Genomic DNA, 15,417 nt, shown 5'->3' with positions numbered 1-15,417 from the left:
TTTCTTTGGTTCGGTGAAAATGGTTGAGTCCCCCCACTCACCCACAAAATGGTAGAGCCCGACCCACCCCAGAGGCCCGGCTCCTAATTACCACACCAGCCACACCCCACGAGTAGCCCGGGGCTCAGCCCGCAGGAATCGAGGCGGGTGGGAACCTCAGCGCAGGTTACCTCCCGCCCCCTTCAGGCCCTGGTTCGCTGAGCCACGATGATGGGCAGGGGAATCAACCCAATGAGGCGGCGGATCCTCCCAAATCTAAATACACTGAAAGCTTGAAGAAGCTACTTCTGGAAACTAAAATGATCCCGCCAACACCTCACCAGGATGACAGCTTGGCATTTACTAAAGCTCTAAGCATATGGGAAGTCTGACGTGGTACAGCATCGCCAGGAAGTGGCGGTTAGTTATTCCGTTTTATGGTGGAAGAAACAGTGGCAGAGAAACAATGTCCGGAGGCCCGAGTTGCACAGCTATCCTGGGGAGGGCTGGTCGCTCACCCACACCCTGTCGACCTCCCCAGCTCTGCCCACATATCACCACACACAGCCGGCCCCTGGAGAGCATCATGGCACCTCCCTTCCCCAAGAGACTTTCCACCAGGGCAGACGGGCTGCCTCTGGCTCAGTGCCGGGCTCTGAACCACACATTGCACTGCATGGCTTCGTTTACTCCCATCTCCACAATGACCCTCTGAGGTGGCACTCCTCACTGTCCCCACTGTACAAAGTAAGGAAACTGAGCCTCAGAGCGACAAATTCCTGGCCCGGGGTCCCATAGCCGGGAAGCAGAGAAATCTGGCTCTTGACTTCGGCAGAGTCCCCCAGTCCAGCCCACACGTGAGTCCCCTGCGTCTGGGAGAAAAAAGCGGACTGTACAGACGGGACCAAACTGCCAAAGCGTTAGCATGTTCGGAAGCACTAGAACATTCCAAAGAACTTCTGCTTCCCTATTTGTCCTCCTCCCATGACAGGAAGCTCATTACCTCTCCAGCAGGTCCATCTGTAACAAAGTCCTCCCTCAGCTTGAGGGGGGGATATGCCATGCTGCCTGCCCCCCCCCACCCTCTGGGCTGCCTTCTGGAGATGGGGGGCTGATGTCAGCATGGGGCAGCTGAAGCATTCAAACACCCCGATCTCTACCTAGGCTGGACGGTCAAGTCCCCAGTACTCTGCCGCGGGCCTGGATGTCCTGGGGCCGCAGCTCTCGCTCACCCTCGGCCAAGAAGACAAGGAGGGCGCGGTGCAGCAGATGCACCCCCAAGCGGCGTCGCCGGGTGGGTGGCCAGCTTGCCACCACTCCATAGCAGTGTCCTTGTCTCTGGTTGGTCAGTGTCTGGATGCCTGGAGAGATTAGGGGTGAGGTCACAGGGACATCCTTGGAACCCCCTGGCAGAAATGACGGTGAGACCACTGCATATTACCCTTAAGCAGGGACAAACCAAAAGAGCAAAAATATGTGCACATGAAGGTACACAGTTGGTGCTCAATAATTGCTCATTGGCTGAATGAATGAACAGCTCTGAGAGGAAAGGGGTGAGGGGATCAGTAGATCAAGTGCCCCTCATGTGACTCCCCCCACCTCACAAGTCAGGCACCTACCTAGAGCATCCACAAGACACGCCTCTCGAGTATAAGCCTCCACAGCAACCACATGTTGGAAGCAATGCAGGGAGACAACACCACGACCACTGGCCCAGATGTCCAAGATCTGGCGCACTTTGGGGCAGGCCTAGTGGGCCAGGGTGGGGTCAGGGACTGTCCTCCAATCCCCTCCTTCCTTAACCTCCCCAAGACCCAGCTGCCCCTGCCATGACCCTGATCTATATCCTCACACCTGCTTTCTTGGCTGTCGACGGTGGCTGAGGGCCTCCCAGAGGTGGACATCTGGCCGGGCCCGTGTCCCTTTCCCCACATAGAAGATGGCATGGACAAAAGTCCGAAGGCGTTCAGCTGGGGTCAGTGAGAAGGCTCGGCCTGGCAGGTCCTGAGTCTCCCTGGATGAAAGGGGTCACTCAGAGAGGAAGAAGTGATGACAGCTGCCCCAGAAAGTTTCTAAGTTCGCAAAGCAACTCGAATCCGAGTCCAGTGAGCCCCTTCTGGGGCAGAGAGCGGTGGATGCTCTCTGAGGACACTCAGCAGCTTGAACGGGGTCTAACCAACCTTTTATAGATAAAGGAGCTGATGACCAGATAGGGCTAGTGCCCCTTTTAAAGATACAAAGCAGGGGTGCCTGGGTGGCTCAGTGGGTGAAGCACCCAGCTCTTTGATTTCGGCTCAGGTCGTGATCTCACAGTTTGTGAGATCGAGCCCTACATCGGACTCTGCATTGACAGCGCAGAGCCAGTTTGGAATTTTCTCTCTCCCTCTCGCTCTGCCCCTCCCCCACTTGCACGTGCACATGCACTCTCTCTTTCTCTCTCTCTCAAAATAAACAAATCAATACTAAAGATACAAAGCAAAGGGGCGCCTGGGTGGCTTAGTTGGTTGAGCGTCTGGCTCTTGATTTTGGCTCAGGTCATGATCTCACGGTTCGTGGGTTCCAGTCCCACGTCAGACTCTGTGCTGACGTGTGGAGCCTGCTTGGTATCCTCTCTCTCCCTCTCTCTCTGCCCCTACTCTATTTGCACTTGCTCTCTCTCTCTCTCTCTCTCTCTCTCTCTCTCTCTCTCAGAATAAATACACTTAAAAAGAAAAGGATACAAAGCAGACCAATCCCAGAATTTTCTATCCCTGCCCCAAGTACCTGGGGTCCAGCAGTAGATACGTGAAGCTGGACTTCACGACCCCCTCCCTCCACCTTCTCTTGGGGTCCGGCCGCTCAAACTGCTGGGCAAGCACATCCTCATCTGCCTGGGCATCTGGGATACAGCCTGTCCGCAGGGCTTCGGCCAGCTCTGGGCTGTGCCCTGAAAAGTCTGAGCCTGGGGCGGGCAGGGTGTGTGTGTGGGGGAAACTGAGTCAAGGCAGACAAACGAAGGGGTTGTTCCCAGACATAAAGAATAAAGGAGGGAGGACCGAGAGCCAGGGGTCTCCAGGGATCCCTGGAAGTTCCTTGGACTCTGGATGCCCAGAACAGACTAACCAGGAGCAGCACGGGCTTCTTCCAGCCGTCGGAGGTGGTACGTCCGAGTGAAGGGTGTGATGGGGCCAGGGTTCTTGCCAAGTGCTCGGAGCCCTCGAAGTATCTCCAGGTCCGTCATGGCAGGGACTGGAGGGCACCAGTGAGAGGGGGCAGGGTCCCTGCCACCTGTGGAGCTCGCCTCATCCTCTGTCAGCCAGAGGGCAGCCACATCACTGTCGGGGGACAACTCTTCGTCTTTTAGGAAGTGAACATGGGGGAGTCCAGGCAGTGGCTCCCGAGGGGGGCTCTGCGCAGGGCTCCCATCGGGGAGGGCTAGGGGGGAGGGGGAGGCATCTGGCGAAGTCAGAGTCAGGGCCTGCAGACAGGTATTTAGTTCTGCCTCCCTGTCTGCCGCAGCAGCTCGATGTACCAGCTGTGGGGTACCTGGGGACCTCGGCGTCCTCTGGGAAGGTCGAATAGTAGGCATGAGTCTCTGCTTGGTCTGGGGAGATGACCTAGCCCAGGAGGAGGTGTGCGGGGCTGGGTCTTCAGTTCCAGAAGCTTCAATCGCAGTGACAAAGGAGGCATCTGAGCTGCAGTCGCACTGTCCTGGGGGGTACTCCAAGCTGCTATCCTTGTCAGCAATCTCAGGGCGGGCCAGGTGGCGGGGGAGTCTGGGGCCAGCTTCCAGGCCTGTGTCCCTGCCATCACTTCTGCCCAGTGCTATGAAGCCCAGCGTCACACTGGGAAGTCCAGAGGGGCTGGCGTCCAGCCCCTTTCCCCAGGGGTTTGGGCCTGAAGTAGGGGATGAGAGGGAGGGTCAGAGAGGAAGGATGAAGAGAGCCAGAGCCAGAGATGGGTGTTGGATCAGACAGAAAGAGTCGCAGGGAGGAGAGAAAGAATCGGAGGCAGACAGTTTACCGGCCGAACCGCGTGTGAGACAGAACCAGAGAGCGGTCATCAGAGAGACACGCAAAACTAGATCAGAGCTTAAGCCCCGAGGACGCGCAGGCGCCACCCACCGCCAGGCTCGGGCTCAGGCTCAGGCTCCTGGCTCTCTGCCCGGGTCCGGGTCGATGTCTTCGTCCGAGTCTGGAGTTCCCGAAGGACGTGTGCGCAATCCTGGTGCCCCTGCAGCTCCGCCAGGTCCAGCGGCCCGAGTCCGTCCTGCGGCGGCTTGGTCAGCAGGGGGCACCCGAGGCCCTTTTCCCTCCCTTCCTCGCTCCCTCCGGGTCCGCCCCGCCACTGCGGGCGCTGGGCTCCCACCTGGTCTCTCAGCGTCGGGTCCGCTCCATGGCCCAGCAGCAGCTCCAGGCCGCGGCGACAGCCCCAGGCGGCAGCCACGTGCAGCGGCGTGAGCGCCTCGACCGATCTGGGGCAGGAGCGGAGGAGAGGTCAGCGGAAGAGGGAATGAGATCTCCGCCTCCGGACCCCGGAGACCGGGCTCTCGGCCCCCTATCTCCACCGCCCCCCACCCCACCCCCCAGCCTGAGACACCACTCTTGGATCCTAGACACTGCACCCTCGGCCAGACTCAAACCTCTGCTCTCTGACCCTAGAGCTCCTACCGCCAGATCCGAATCTTTGATCCCTACTTGGCCCGAGCGCAACCTCCCATCCCACTCTCAATCTGGCACCGTAGCCCCCGCCCTTGGATCTTTAGGAACCCGCCCCCAGGTCCCCAAGCCCCACCCTTGGGCCCCGAGTCTCCGCCCTCGGGCTGTGAGAGGCCCTCTCCAGGACTCCCAGTTTTCGTCCTTGGATTCGGGAAATCCCTCCCCTGCGCGGATCACTCCGCCCCGGGTACGGGCCCCGCCTCACCGAGCGTTAGCATCCCCGCCCCGGTGCAGTAGGGCCTCCAGGCAGCGCAGACCGCGCGAGTGCCGGGCTCTGGCCGCCAGGTGCATGGCTGCCACGCCATCCGCGAGCACCAGGTTGGGGTCCGCGCCGCGGCGCAGCAGTTCTTCCACGGCCCTGCGGACTGGGAGGTCAGAGTGGACCACGACCCTCGCCCCACCCCCCGGCCCGCCCAGCCCTCGCCCTCACCGCGGCTCCTCCTCCCGCAGCGCTGCCCGCAGCCGCCGCGCCAGGCCGGCCGCCGCGGCCATGCCCGGGATGCCCCCGGGCCCTGCCGCCCTGCCCGTCAATTTCGAACTTCCCGCGGCTCCCTTGTGCGCACGCGCCGCTCCACCCCTCGCCTCCGGTCTCCGGATGCCTCCGGAGCGTAGTGTCCCCAGCGGAGCGGAGCTACGGCGCACCCGCGTCCACATCAGGGTTCGGGACTTCTAGTGCCTGCGGGGGCCCGCGACACCGAGTGGCGCTCAAGCAGGGTCTGGGGCCGCCGATAAGGACCCGGGCGGGTGGAGGCCACCGAGGGTGTCATTATCTCCTCTCAAAAGCGGGGAAATGCGAACGCACCCTGACGGAGGAGGTGGAGCTGCGTCCCGGGCCCAGAGGTGCCCACATGCCACTGTGCCTCCTGGAACGTTTTGCCCAGGCGGGCTCCACCGACGGACACGACCCAGATACCACGTAAGGTTCCAATTAACAGCTCCCACCTCCATCTCCGTGTCGCCCGTTTTCACTCCTGGGGAAACAGGAGTCCGTTACTTTGGAGTGCCGGCCGCTGAGGGCCTTCATTTTCCCCTCTGCAAAATGGGAGAATAATCCCTTCCAGGCTGGTGTGAAATTGAACGGGTTTCACCACAGGGATCTGGTACACAGGTGCCCAATAAATGCTCATACGGAGGAAAAGCTGGGTTTTTTGTTTTTTTTCTTTTTTTTAATATAAGAATCTAGCTGCTAGGGGCACCTGGGTGGCTCACTCCGTTAATCGTGGGACTTCAGCTCCGGTCATGATCTCCTGGTCAATGAGTTCGAGCCCCTTGGGCTCTGCACTGACTGCTCAGAGCCTGGAGCCCTGCTTTGGGTTGTGTCTCCCTCTCTTTCTGCCCCTCCCCCACTCATGCTCCGTCTCTCATTCACAGTCGCTCAATATCCAGGAAGATAATTGAATCGTAGACCTGTTGTGTGTCTCTGGCCTCCCTTTCTCTGGAAAAAAACCCGCATTATTTCTTGAAAGAGCAGTAATCCCGTGGCAGAACAGAGGCATGGCCAACCGGAGCATCTCACAACTCTGGCCCACGACTGGCCCAACTGTAAGGTTACCTAACCCAGGCAAGACCAGTCACATGGAGGTGTTGGGAGCCCTTGCTTCACCTGGGCTGTAGTTTGGGAACAGTCACAGCCGTCACATCCCTTTCCGTGGTTTGGGAGAAGAGCAGGGCACGCTGAACTCCAGTCACGCAAGACAGTTCGGCCCACCCCAGGGGCATTATCGTCTCAACAAGTGAATGCAGCCTGGCCTGAAGCTGCACTTCGCTTTTCGTCTACGAGAACCTGGCCACTCCCTTCTGTTCAGTGGGTAGGTTTTCTGTCACTTGCAACTAAAAAGATCCCAGAACACAAGGTGACTGTTGTGGAGCTGGGCTAGGGATTCTCAGATTTTTACTTTGATGATCAAAACACACAAAGAAGAACAAAAATTACAGGTCACAAACTGGCGACGGCATGTGGTCTGGAAAACACCGGGAATGGGTGCCCAGGGTCCCTGGGATGCTGCCTGGAATCTTGAGTTTCTTGCCAAGGCCCCCAGGTGCCCCGGGAGCCTCCCGGAACCCTCCCCATCAGGGTGCCACAGAGCCTGGTTTGAGAACCATTCTCCAAGCCAAGGGTTTCGCTGCACAGGAAGGCTGAGAGGCACGGGGATGGTTCAGACAGTGGCTTCAACCTCAGTGGCTTCATCGTCCTCCTCCAGCAGGCTGTAGGAGGCGTGACTCTGGCAGGGCCGCTGCAGTGGGTGAGCCAGCAGCTTAGCCATACAGTTGTGCAGCTCAAGGGCTGGCCCAGCCAGCGCCACCTCATACTTGTAGCTGGTCCCCTTGGTATCCAGGCTGCCCATGAAGGCAAACATGTCCTGTGGGGCCAGAGAGGGGCTGTTCAGGCAGAGGTTCCCCTGACGGACCCTCTCTGCCCCTGGAGGGCTTCCCTGAGGAGGGGGCATCAGAGATAGGTTCCGAAGGATGAAGAGGCGTTTGCCAGAAAGAAAGCATTCCCGCAGTCAGCAGATGTTCCCTGCCACCCACCCAGTGTTAGGGACTCCAGGAGGTCTCAGGCCTGGAGCCCCTAGTCTGGAGAAGCACAGTTGGATGCAGACTACCGCCAGCCCCCACGCTAATCATCCCTGACGAACAGAGACTTTCGGTCTGGGTGCCGAGGCAGCAGTAGGAGCCAGTCTCAACTCCGCCTGTTCACAGGTGGGTAAACTGAGGCTCAGAGGGAAATAGCCTAGTCAAGGTCCTACAGCTAGGTCAGGGCTGGGATATAAAGGACCAGCAGGGCCTGGGAAGGCACGGAGGGAAGGGTGCTCCAAGCACAGGGCCCTGTGAGAGCAAAGGCAGAAAGAGAAGCCGGAGAGACTAAGGATGAGGTGGGCAGGGCCCTACGTGCTCAAGGGGCCACCGTCGCAACGGCCCCCGCTGGCTCACGGCAGCCAGGCAGAAATGGTTGTGGAATGACTAAATGACCACACGCAGCAGGGCCGGGGCTCCAGGGCTGCAAAATGGAGGTGGGATTCCCTAGGCCCAGGGCAGGGGGCTTCTGAGACACCCCATCTACACCGACCTGCCACCCACACGCACAACGGCCTCTCACCTTCCAGCTCACTTCCTCCTCTTTCTCGTCGGCGCCATTGTGGATGTAAACAACATCGAAGAAGAAATATGGGCACTGGAACATTTTCTGCAGCGGAACAGCAGCCTTCAGGGCTCGAGTCACCCCATGCCCCTATGACAGTTCCCCAGCTTCTGTCCTGGACTCTGGGAACCTGCCTATAGGCACCCAGCTCTCGTGATCAGGAAGTCCCTCCTCGTGTCTAGCCACCACTCTGCTGGCTGCATATATCCCTCCCTCTCCCGGGCCTCACTCACCTTCATGGGCTCCGTCAGGGAGAACTGGGGCTGGCAGGGCGGACGGCTATAGACCAGGATGGTGCGGACCACGTATGGGGGCGGAATTGTCTGCACATTCTCCGTGACTGGCAGCTCAGTCTTCTGCTGGCTGCATAATGGAGGGTGGGGGACAGGTCAGAGCACCGGGGATCCGCCCTTCTCGTCACCCTCAGAGAGCCCAGGCCTTCAATGGGCATGCAAAGCCCCACATGACCCTTCCCAAGTTCACTGCTGCCTCTGAGCCTTCCCACATGTTGTTCCTTCTGCCTCCCCAGCCTCACCCTTCTGCCTGACCTCTCCTGCTCTATCAGGGAGACTTCGCTGACCCCAAAGCTGGAGCCTGCTCTGACCGCCCTCACGATCCTGAACATCCCCCCCCCCCCCCCACATTGCTGACCTCAGGTGCACCTGTCCCACCAAGCCAGAAGACTCTAAGGCAGGGACCCAATCTTATCTGCTAGGTTAGCACCAAGGTCCCCCATCGGCCACAGCTGGATCTCACGTTAGGCAGAGGGCATTAGGCAGACAGAGGGCTGATGTCTTTAATATGTGAAAAGCAAATCTGATCATTAATAAGAAAAAAGCTGACACCTCCCTAGGAAGATAGGCAAAGGGGACCAACAGACAAATCACTGTAGGAACACTGACTGGCTTACAAATGAATGAAAAAAAAGGCTCAGGGAAAAGTACAGCGAAAGCAACAGGTGGCCTCTTGCCACCATCAGACAGAACCTTCAGCAGCACGAACAACCCCGGTGCCGGGGGAGGTCCACAGGGCTGGTTTCCCGGGAAGGTTCTCTGGCAGAGCCTAGCAGGTTAAAAATACACACCCCTTTGATCCAGCATGACTTCCACTGAGTATTTACAGGACGGCTTCACTGGCAAAGTTTGCTGAGACAGTTGTACCAGGTTAATCACGACGGAAGAGGCAAGACAAGGTCCGTACCCATTTTAGGGGGCTGGGGAAAACAGGGGTTGGACTACTAGGGCCCATAAGCTAAACTTGGCTTTCACGTTTTTAAAGGGCTGGGGGAAAAAATTCAAAAGTAGAACATTTTGCGACGCGTGGAAATGACATGAAGTTCAAAGTCCAGTGTTCATCAGTAAAGTTTTTTTGGTACACAGCCACAGCTACTTGGGATAGGTATGGTTTGTGACCGGTTTCAGATTACTCCAACAGAATCAGAGTCACTGTGACAGAGACCACATGGCCTGCAAAGCCGGAAATGTTTCCTGTCTGGCCCTTTACGGACACTTTGCTGCCCCCTGGATTAAAACAACGGTATGGGGGACCTCAGGGCGGTCGCAGACTAAAATGGAAGGCGAGATGAGGGGAAGGCAGTACTTACATGAGGCTGAAGAGACCTTCCAGATCTGGCAGGGATGCTAAGGAGAAGGCTGGCGGCAGAGCATGGGCAGAGCATCATCCTGGTGACAGGAGAGCCTAAGCACCTTCACACCTGCTGGGTACCACTGTGCAGGAGACATGCTGTGTGACCCTGGCCCAGTCACTTGCCCTGTCTGAGCCTGTTTTCCCTCAGCATAGATCACAAAACAGAAAGCCAGCACTGGATGCCCTGAAAACCCTGGGTGACTCAAAGTTCCTCTTTCCCTCCCAGCCAGGGCAGCTGTCCTCACAATGAGAGCCATGGGTGGGGTGTCCCCATTCCCTACCTCCTAACACTCAGCATTGTTTTCTTTTTTTTTTTAAACATTTATTTATTTATTATTGAAAGAGAGAGAGAGAGCGTGAGCAGGGGAAGGGCAGAGAGAGAGGAAGACACAGAATCTGAAGCAGGCTCCAGTCTCTGAGCCGTCAGCACAGAGCCCGACGCGTGGCTCGAACTCACGAACCGCGAGATCATGGCCTGAGCCGAAGTCGGACGCTTAACCGACTGAGCCACCCAGGTGCCCCACAGCATTGTTTTCTAACTTATTTTCTATCTAAGTTTTGGGCTGCATGTGAGCCTTTTGTGTTCAAATTAACATAAAATGTGCCCAGGTTGGGGGAGTTATAACAGTGATTGTGACTTTTCAGTCACGTATTGCCATTTATTGAGCACCAACTGTATACTTGGTCCTGCACAGAATGCTCCACACCACGAGGGTGGTTTTGACATCTAGAGTCTAAATCAGCTTTCTTTTTCCTTTTTCTTCTTTTCTGTATTATGACTTTAACAGCAGGGGAGCCTGGGTGGCTCCGTCGGTTGAGCGTCCGACTTCGGCTCAGATCTTGATTGCGCGGTTCATGAGTTCGAGCCCCGCGTCGGGCTCTGTGCTGACAGCTCGGAGCCTGGAGGCTGCTTCGGATCCTGGGTCTCCCTCTCTCCCTCTGCTAGTCCCCTGCTCGCGCATGCTCTCTCTCTCAAAAATACACACACGTTACCTTAACGGCAACCCTAGGGGGAAGAAGGTTTTGTGCCTCCCGTTTTACAGAGGGATGAAAACACTGAGGTTCAAGGTTACTTGCCCAAGTTTGTAGTGACACAACTGGGGTCTGGACCCGAGCCGGACTTCTGGGGGTTCCAAGACAACGGAACAGCCCAGCCCCCGCCACAGGGCACCCTGCCTGGAAGGATACCAAAGGTGGAGCAGGAAGCCGTCTCTAGGTCATAGAGGCAACTGCAGAGTTCGCGGGGATCAGAGGTCAGGCCGGACAGCTGCGGGGAAGCACAAGCCTCAGCGAGGTACTTCCCCACCCCCGGGGAGCCCCTAGGCGCCCCGATCCCTGCCCCAGCCTCACCCAGGCGATGTCATCATTCACCACCACCAGTGCGAATTCGTGACTCTTGTCGATCTTGTGTTTTGTCCGCACAAACATCTCAATCATCTTCTGGGAGACGTTGAGGGCGTTGGTTTTGGAGCTGGGGAGGCAGAGAGAGTTAAGGCAAGGCCTCCTGGCCTGGAGGGTGTCGCCTCACCTGCCAATCCTAGGGAACCCTCCGCTAACTCCAGGATTAGGCACTGGAGGCCCAGGTATTGCCGCGGGGAGGAGGCAGAGCCCAGGCACCCCTCTCCAGCTTCTGCCCTCTCCAAATGGCTTCCTCTGGCCAGCCTGGGTCTCACAACGGATCCGCATGAGGTCTCCCCCAGACTTTCACTCGGCCACAGATGTTTAGGGAAAGCAGTGAGGGGAAGGCAGGCTTGTCCTCGATATCCCCCAGGACTCCTCAGACCCCATCCAGGCCCTGCCACCCAGCCCCACAGAGACTCAGTTGCTCAAGCCGCGGGCTTCGGGCTAGGCCTGGGTCTGAATCCTGGCTCTGCCTTTTCGCTGTGAAGTCTTGAGCAAGTCACTTTACTTCTCAGAGCTTCTGAGTCATTGCTGTGACGTGGGTGGCACATGACAGCTCTCACGTGCTTGAAACAGAGCCCTGACGGGCTGTGCTCTATTGTTATCAGGTGTCATTGCTACTCTGATGGCGCCGAGCCCCAAGCCAGGCCAAGCTGTCTGGGTCTCAGAGAGGAAGCCCTGAGTTTTCTGGGCTCAGCCCCAAGCCGTGGCTGCGTATTCAAGCCCCCAAATGCTCCTCTCACCCATTGAAGGACTCCAGCTTTGACAGCGACATTTCTTCTGACAGGTCCAGGCAGATGATCTGCAAGAAGGTTGGAGGGAGGTGACGGCACTGTGCCCGGACATTAACCCCCGGCCCGCACGGCACGGGCCCTCTCTAAGCAGCTCTCTCTGAAAAGGTGGTATGATGGACCCGCCCCAGTTCTCAGCCAAGCAATCTACTTTGGAAGATAGCAGTTCAGGGGAAACTAGCCTAGGAGTCCGGGTTTATGAGGGCATCAGTGAGCCAGCGAATGTCTGGGATAGCGGGTTGAATTGAGTCCCATCCCCCACAAAGACACGCCCTATAAGAATGTGACTTGTGTTGAAATTAGGGTATTTGCTGATGGAACGAAGACAAAGGTCTTGAGATAAGATAAAGATCCTGATTCAATAAGTGTCCTTATAAGAGAAAGAAGACTCCAACAGACAGGAAGGCTGTGTGAAAGACAGAGATTGGAGGGATGTGGCCACAAGCCAAGGAATGTGTGGAGCCCCCAAGGACCGGAAGAGGCAAGGAAGGATCTTTCCCTACAGCCTCCAGAGGGAGTATGGCCCTACCCATACCTTGATATCAGACTTCTGGCCTCCAGAATAGTGAGAGGATAGATTTCTGTTGTGCTAAGTCATCCAGCCTGTGGTAATTTGTTGTGGCAGCTCTAGAAAATGCCTACGAAGTGACTGTTTGCAGAGTGACTCCCAAAAGGCAAGAACGTTAAACCTATGGTTCCCTAACACCTCGTAGCCACAGGCCAAGTCCCACACTTACCACCTTCTCTGGACAGTTGACCCTTGGCGTCCGCACCTGGACTTCGGGGGCTGTCGGGGGCACCTGCCAGGGCTTGGGGCCAGCTCCGGGAGGATTGGGAGTCCCATCGTCAGCACTGGCCGCCTCACCCTCACCCTCGCTGCGGCTGCCCACGCTGGCCTGGGCCCCCAGTGCCCGGTCCTCAGCCCCCTCAGGATTGGAGCGTGTACGGGGCCTGGGCTCCGCAGACTCTTCCTCTTCCTCTTCCTCCTCCTCTTCCTCCTCTTCCTCAGTGGGGCTGCTGGGCTCTGCCACCTCCATGGCCCCTGAGTGGCTGGATGGAGTAGGGTTGGGGGAAGCCAGGTTCCTCCCCTTAGGGGTTCTAAAAACATTTGGTTACCGGGCAGGACGCAAACTCTGACTTCAGGTAACGATCTCCCATTTTTTCTGTAGAGATAACCCCGCCCCTCTCCTTGGCCAATGAACAATGCTGGCCACCACGAATGGCTCAGAGATGCGACATGACCCAACACAGGTCAGTGAGGGGCCTCTCTGGGACTTCCAATAGTGCCATTAGGGAAGAGGGATTCGTTAGAGTTGCAGAGCTAGGAGGGCAGAAGTCAAGAGCTGCCAGGAGTCTCTTTTGCCTCCAAGCAGCCCTCCTGAAGTGCTGCTCACCCAGAGAATGGCAGCTGTATCTCTGCCCACCTGGGTCCAGCTATGCCTATGGGAAACTGAATACAGGAAACTTCATTTAAAATGGAGTGCAGAAGCCAAAAGGGGGCGCTCTCACGCGCTACTCCAAACGTAGACCCCAACCGCAAGAGAGAGACCTCGCATTCCCAACAGGAAGACTGTATTTTACTAACCCTGCAAGAAAATGAAAGATTTTCTCAGTGCCTGGCCAACAGCCCAGCCAATGACAGACTGTCATAACTCAGCCAGTGAAAAGCCACTAAACTGCAAATTCCCAGTGTACTCTGATGGATTTGGGGGTTTTAACAGCCCCCCCAATTCCCCTTTCCTCTATAAAAGAGCACTCCTCTCCTTTGTTCTGGGCTTGCCTAAGGTTTTGCTATAGCTCCTGTATTCTGCATTGCAATCCTCTGCTACTCCCAAACCTCTTTTTGCTGGTAAAATAGCTGACAGTTTTCATTTTAAGGTGAAGAGAATAATTAGCTGGGGTGGGCCTGGCTGGCTCAGTGGGTAGAGCGTGCACTCTTGACCTTGGGGTTGTGGGCTGGGGACCCACGCTGGGTGGAGCGATTACTTAAAACTAAAATCTTTTTTAAAAAAAGGTTTATTTATCTATTTTGAGAGAGAGGAGGGGGAGGAGCAGAGAGAGAGAGAGGGAAAGAGACGGGGAGACAGAGAATCACAAGTGGACGCCACATTCAGCACGGAGCCGGTCGTAGGGCCTGATCTCATGAACCAAGAGATCATGACCTAAACCGAAATCAAGAGTGGGAGGCTTAACCGACTGAGCCACCCAGGTGCCCCCTTAAAAAAAAAAAAAAAAAAGGACAAAGAAAAATAATTAAATAGTAATAATAATTACCTCTGGGTTCGTCTCCAGGGGACAGTGGGCTGTCTAGAGGGTGTCTGCACAAAGGAAGGGCAAGAATCTAGGTGTTAAAGGTCCCTGAGGATGGACACCAACAGTTGGTGGACACCCTGAGGATGGACACCAACAGATGGACACCCTGTCTGGGCATGGGTGTGGGCTGATGTCCCTGTGGTCTCTATGCGCCTTGCAACCCCCACAATCTCTAAGGAAAACAATGCTTTAGCTTCAGCAAGACAGATGGACGAGAAACCAGAAAACTGCAGGAGAAACCAGAGCTGAAGGCGGAAGCCTCAGGAAAGGCTAGGGGCTGGACCTCTAGGGACTGGACCGCAAGCACCCAACCGCTTCTCACCGTAGCCGGAGCCTCCCTCCAACTCAGTCGAGCGCTGGCTAGGAAGCCGCCATCTTTCGCAGCCCGGAAGTAGTGCGGCGCGGGCGCGACGCCTCCTGGGAAATGTAGTCCAGCAAGCCGTCAGGCGAGCGGATGGCCGAACCGGGGAAGGCTGGTGAGCCTTGAAAGCTGATAGGCTGGGGCTGTGCTAGGGGGTGGGGCTTGGAATGTGATTGGTTAAAGGAAGAATAGCCAGAGCTTTTATGTTTCTGGCCGAATCAGGTACACTGGTCAGCGCTTCTACCCTGATAGGCTGGAACAAGGCCTAGTGAAGTGGGGCTTTCAATAGAGTCGGCTCACATGGAGGGAGAAGGCCACTTGCAATGTGATAAACTGAACACAGGTGACTTGGGCGGGATTTAGAAGACGAGGTGGGGCTGATTGGTGATTTGTGGAGCTGACCTAGCCCTCAATGAGGGGCGGGTTTTTGCGGACCGAGGTGGGCGTGGCCCAGGCGCCAGGCCCTTCCCAGTTACTTAATTCTGTTCCTTATTCTACAGACCTTTGAGCCCAAACTATTTCAAACCACCCTTTCTTCTTCATGCGCACTCCTCCTCTTACCCCCATAACCATTTTTTTTAAAAAAGATTGTCATTTGCTTTTCTTTGTACTTTTTAAGATGTTTATTCATTTATTTTGAGAGAGAGAGAGAGAGAAAGAGAATCCCAAGGAGTCTCTGCAGTGTCAGAGCAGAGCTGGAATGGGGCTCCATCTCATGAACCGTAAGATCATGACCTGAGCCGAAATCAAGTTGGATGCTTAACCAGCTGAGCCACCCAGGCACCCCACCCCCAAACAATTTAAAACCCACTTTGAAGGGGGGCGCCTGGGTGGCTTAGTCGGTTAAGCGTCCAACTTCGGCTCAGGTCATACATATCTCAGTTTGTGGGTTCCAGCCCCGCGTTGGGCTCTGTGCTGACAGCTCAGAGCTTGGAGCCTGCTTCATATTCTGTCTGTCTCTCTCTCTCGGCCCCTCACCCACTTGTGCTCTGTTTCACTCTCTCTCTCTCAAAAATAAATAAACATTAAAAAATTAAAAGGAAAAACACGCTGTGAGGAGCACCTGGGTGGGTCAGTTGGTTAGGTGTC

General features: G+C 56.5%; 2 protein-coding genes across 4 annotated transcripts; both read right to left on the bottom strand.

Moving 5' to 3' along the window:
• Nucleotides 1–884: 884 nt before the first annotated feature.
• On the bottom strand, nucleotides 885–6,416 carry ANKLE1 (ankyrin repeat and LEM domain containing 1). The gene is made up of 10 exons (XM_006928575.5): nucleotides 6,280–6,416; nucleotides 5,107–5,647; nucleotides 4,882–5,034; nucleotides 4,327–4,432; nucleotides 4,083–4,227; nucleotides 3,082–3,855; nucleotides 2,743–2,920; nucleotides 1,834–1,993; nucleotides 1,599–1,728; nucleotides 885–1,340 (listed from the first exon to the last, which is right to left on the bottom strand). The coding sequence occupies exons 2-10, from the start codon at nucleotides 5,328–5,330 to the stop codon at nucleotides 1,153–1,155; spliced, it is 2,058 nt and encodes a 685-aa protein (XP_006928637.3). The 5' UTR covers nucleotides 5,331–5,647; nucleotides 6,280–6,416; the 3' UTR covers nucleotides 885–1,152.
• Nucleotides 6,417–6,550: 134 nt separating this feature from the next.
• Nucleotides 6,551–14,417, bottom strand: BABAM1 (BRISC and BRCA1 A complex member 1). Of its 3 annotated transcripts, none has more exons than XM_045047963.1 (10): nucleotides 14,290–14,417; nucleotides 13,929–13,972; nucleotides 12,392–12,742; nucleotides 11,607–11,665; nucleotides 10,813–10,933; nucleotides 10,651–10,729; nucleotides 9,419–9,443; nucleotides 8,049–8,178; nucleotides 7,774–7,860; nucleotides 6,551–7,036 (listed from the first exon to the last, which is right to left on the bottom strand). In XM_045047963.1, the coding sequence occupies exons 3-10, from the start codon at nucleotides 12,689–12,691 to the stop codon at nucleotides 6,833–6,835; spliced, it is 1,005 nt and encodes a 334-aa protein (XP_044903898.1). In that variant the 5' UTR covers nucleotides 12,692–12,742; nucleotides 13,929–13,972; nucleotides 14,290–14,417; the 3' UTR covers nucleotides 6,551–6,832. The 3 variants fall into 3 exon arrangements, with proteins under 3 accessions (XP_044903898.1, XP_044903892.1, XP_006928638.3); XM_045047957.1 differs by having other exon boundaries at nucleotides 12,392–12,704; XM_006928576.4 differs by having other exon boundaries at nucleotides 12,392–12,752; nucleotides 14,290–14,416.
• Between the last annotated feature and the right edge of the window lie 1,000 nt (nucleotides 14,418–15,417).

Source organism: Felis catus, chromosome A2, assembly GCF_018350175.1.
Source record: "Felis catus isolate Fca126 chromosome A2, F.catus_Fca126_mat1.0, whole genome shotgun sequence".
Classification (NCBI taxonomy): Eukaryota; Metazoa; Chordata; class Mammalia; order Carnivora; family Felidae; genus Felis; species Felis catus.
This window is presented reverse-complemented; position numbering and strand designations above follow the sequence as displayed.

Bases quoted from the DNA above. Each gene is read 5' to 3' on its own strand.
- ANKLE1 (XM_006928575.5), bottom strand. From the start codon at position 5,330: ATGTGGACGCGGGTGCGCCGTAGCTCCGCTCCGCTGGGGACACTACGC. The intron at 3,856-4,082 runs GTGGGTGGCGCC...CCCCTACTTCAG, and splicing joins GCCTGAGCCCGAGCCTGGCG to GCCCAAACCCCTGGGGAAAG. The intron at 1,341-1,598 runs GTAGGTGCCTGA...TAATCTCTCCAG, and splicing joins GTGTCTTGTGGATGCTCTAG to GCATCCAGACACTGACCAAC.
- BABAM1 (XM_045047963.1), bottom strand. From the start codon at position 12,691: ATGGAGGTGGCAGAGCCCAGCAGCCCCACTGAGGAAGAGGAGGAAGAG. The intron at 9,444-10,650 runs GTATCCTTCCAG...CATCCCTGCCAG, and splicing joins GGCTTCCTGCTCCACCTTTG to ATCTGGAAGGTCTCTTCAGC. The intron at 7,861-8,048 runs GTGAGTGAGGCC...GTTCCGCTGCAG, and splicing joins CCCTGACGGAGCCCATGAAG to AAAATGTTCCAGTGCCCATA.